The sequence below is a fragment of the Geospiza fortis genome, unplaced genomic scaffold (assembly GCF_000277835.1).
Source record: "Geospiza fortis unplaced genomic scaffold, GeoFor_1.0 scaffold78, whole genome shotgun sequence".
Taxonomy (NCBI): domain Eukaryota; kingdom Metazoa; phylum Chordata; class Aves; order Passeriformes; family Thraupidae; genus Geospiza; species Geospiza fortis.
In genome coordinates this window covers 3145636-3145958 of record NW_005054339.1, presented here as the reverse complement: position 1 = coordinate 3145958, position 323 = coordinate 3145636, and the positions used below count along the sequence as shown (strand labels likewise).

The 323-nt window shown below is 69.3% G+C and overlaps 1 protein-coding gene across 1 annotated transcript in view; it reads left to right on the top strand.

Annotated features, from left to right (window-relative positions):
• Positions 1 to 323, top strand: part of LSMEM2 (leucine rich single-pass membrane protein 2) — a 3587-nt gene that overhangs the window by 2273 nt on the left and 991 nt on the right. The window contains exon 2 of the mRNA XM_031058240.1: positions 116 to 293. Coding sequence (XP_030914100.1) covers positions 116 to 293 — 178 coding nt within the window. The remainder of the gene's footprint in view (positions 1 to 115; positions 294 to 323) is intronic.

Genomic DNA, 323 nt, shown 5'->3' with positions numbered 1-323 from the left:
TCCCTGCCCTGTGCAGCCCGGGGCTGCCATGGCTGAGATCCCCCCGGCAGGGCTCTGGTCCCACAGGGGTGCCCAGGGCAGGGCACAGGATGACCCTTTGCCTCTGTTCCAGCAGACACCATGGGAAGGGCAGAGGGTGCTGCACCAGCAGAGCCTGGGGAACCCGACAGCAGCGAGTCTGGAGCCATCAGCCTGCGCCCCGTGGAGTCCATCAGCGACCTGTACTGGGCCTCGGGCGGGCACAAGGGCACAGAGGGTGAGAGGGGAGCAGGGGGGCTGTGCAAGGCCCGGCTGTGCCCGTGGCCAGGCTCTGACCCCTCCTC